Below are 1,948 nucleotides of genomic sequence, written 5' to 3'. Positions count from 1 at the left end.
TACTAAAGATAGTAAAAAACTTAACTGTATGTCCTTCGTACAGAGAATATGTATGCGGCAAACTACGTACATAATATATGTTAGCGGCGCTTATCATTGTATAGTGTACAGCCCATTATAAAGTGGTGCTCATTTTTCATCATATTTGGACAAAATGGACATGTGATACACGTGGAATAATTTGGCATGCACTTGAATCGCTACGAGATCTAAACAAAAGGAACAAAAACAAGCAAAAAGGAATGAACGAAGAGGGGTGAAATGATTTATGTATTTTGTTTATTTATGTACAATACAGGGCCCCACCGAAAACCACTGAGTTGCCACTGAGTGGGTAACCATGTGTAAATATGACGGAAAATGAAAAAAAAATATACAAAAACAACAAAATGGACGAAATATGAAGCAAAAAAATATCGCCGATAGAACAAAATACAAGCAGTGTAAACTGAAAAAAGGGCTAAAATGCACAGATTTCAGTGGTAAATGTTGATGTTTTGAATAAGGTCTAAAGTAAAGAAGTGGGTGGTAAATAATTTTAGTATCACAATTGTAAGCTGTACTTGCTAGATTGGAAATTATTGCACCTCCTTTGATTATCTAATTTTCCTTGGATTTTGCATTTCAGTTCATGAGGGTAAACGCTCGCCCGTGGATTTAATTTGACTCCAAACTCAGTGCAATACGATGGGATGAGAAGTCAATCGACTGTGAACAGCGGAAATGCTTCAATCACACCGTTTCAAGGACCCAACTACGAAATGAACGATTTTTCAATTTGCCAAGAATCAAATAATTTGAGCACCATTTAAGTATTGAAAATCGAAATCCCAGGTTTTCATTAAATTTTCCTTAACATGGGCATATACACGTCTGTGAAGATCCAGGTTTTACCCTGCTACTACTGAAAACATTTCTGAACTTTTGTTTATTACATTTGAATTTCTGTTGTTATACACATGTAATTATAGTTCAATAGGGAATAGTGCTTGCGTTGTAACTGAGAAGTCGTGAGTCCGACCCCGTCATACCAAAGACTTTAAAAATACATACGGCTTAATCTGCTTATGTGAACAGACATATTCTTTAATAAACTAACTAAATTAAACAGTTATAACAGAACGAAATGCAGTCAATGCCATACTTACAAGGGTACGCTTTGTGGACCCGCCTATACTGTCCTCAATGTATATCCTTTCAGCCTGTGTGATTGTGGGGTGGGCGGCAGGGCTCTCGTAGGCGATCAGCATCCAGGCGATAAACCACACCATTCCTGCCGCTCCTGTCGAGAGGGAAACAGTCTTTAGTCAGTCGAAAAAAAAAACACATCTAATTTATATACCTGCTAAGTGGGCATATTGTGGATTGCGGAGTTTTTTTCGAAATTTCAAACTTTTGAGCTCATATTGACGTCATGCATATCCAAACTATCCGCCATCTTGGATCGTTAATATTTAATTTTCGAAAATAACATTTTTTAAAAATGCAATGGAAATAGACTAAAGAGGTTCAATTTAACCTTTTGTCTAAAAAAAAGTCGAAGTATGGCTGGAATTTTGAGGAAAATTGCCGGAATGAACCTGGTCTTATCATGTGGTCCACCATCTTGGATTTTAACCAATGACGTCATCAAAGTATAATAAATTATGCATAATTATTGGTAAAAATTCCATAAAATATCCAGAATTCCATAACATGTAATTTATATTTAGTAAGCATGTACAACTTCACATAAAAGTCAGAAAAGTTTATTGTTTAAACAAAAATTCCTGACTTTTGCAAAAAATATCTGTCAAAACCCATTGCCATGGCAACACGAAAAATTATTACAATGCTATGAAATTGTTCACAACAATATTTCAGGGAAAGTCACTACGTTTGATCACTCTAGCACAAGACGTTCGGACGCTATCTTACATCAAACGCGAAAACTTTTTAGCCCCCCCCC

General features: G+C 35.8%; 1 protein-coding gene across 1 annotated transcript in view; it reads right to left on the bottom strand.

Annotated features, from left to right (window-relative positions):
• LOC109481882 (vesicular glutamate transporter 3-like) overlaps positions 1 to 1,948 on the bottom strand; it is a 70,246-nt gene that overhangs the window by 6,628 nt on the left and 61,670 nt on the right. The window contains exon 8 of the mRNA XM_019784513.1: positions 1,157 to 1,282. Within this exon, the coding sequence (XP_019640072.1) occupies positions 1,157 to 1,282 (126 nt within the window). The remainder of the gene's footprint in view (positions 1 to 1,156; positions 1,283 to 1,948) is intronic.

This window comes from Branchiostoma belcheri, unplaced genomic scaffold, assembly GCF_001625305.1.
Source record: "Branchiostoma belcheri isolate BF01 breed outbred unplaced genomic scaffold, Haploidv18h27 scaffold58, whole genome shotgun sequence".
Taxonomy (NCBI): Eukaryota; Metazoa; Chordata; class Leptocardii; order Amphioxiformes; family Branchiostomatidae; genus Branchiostoma; species Branchiostoma belcheri.
The sequence above is the reverse complement of the archived record's forward strand: the minus strand, read 5'-3'. Positions and strand labels throughout refer to the sequence as shown.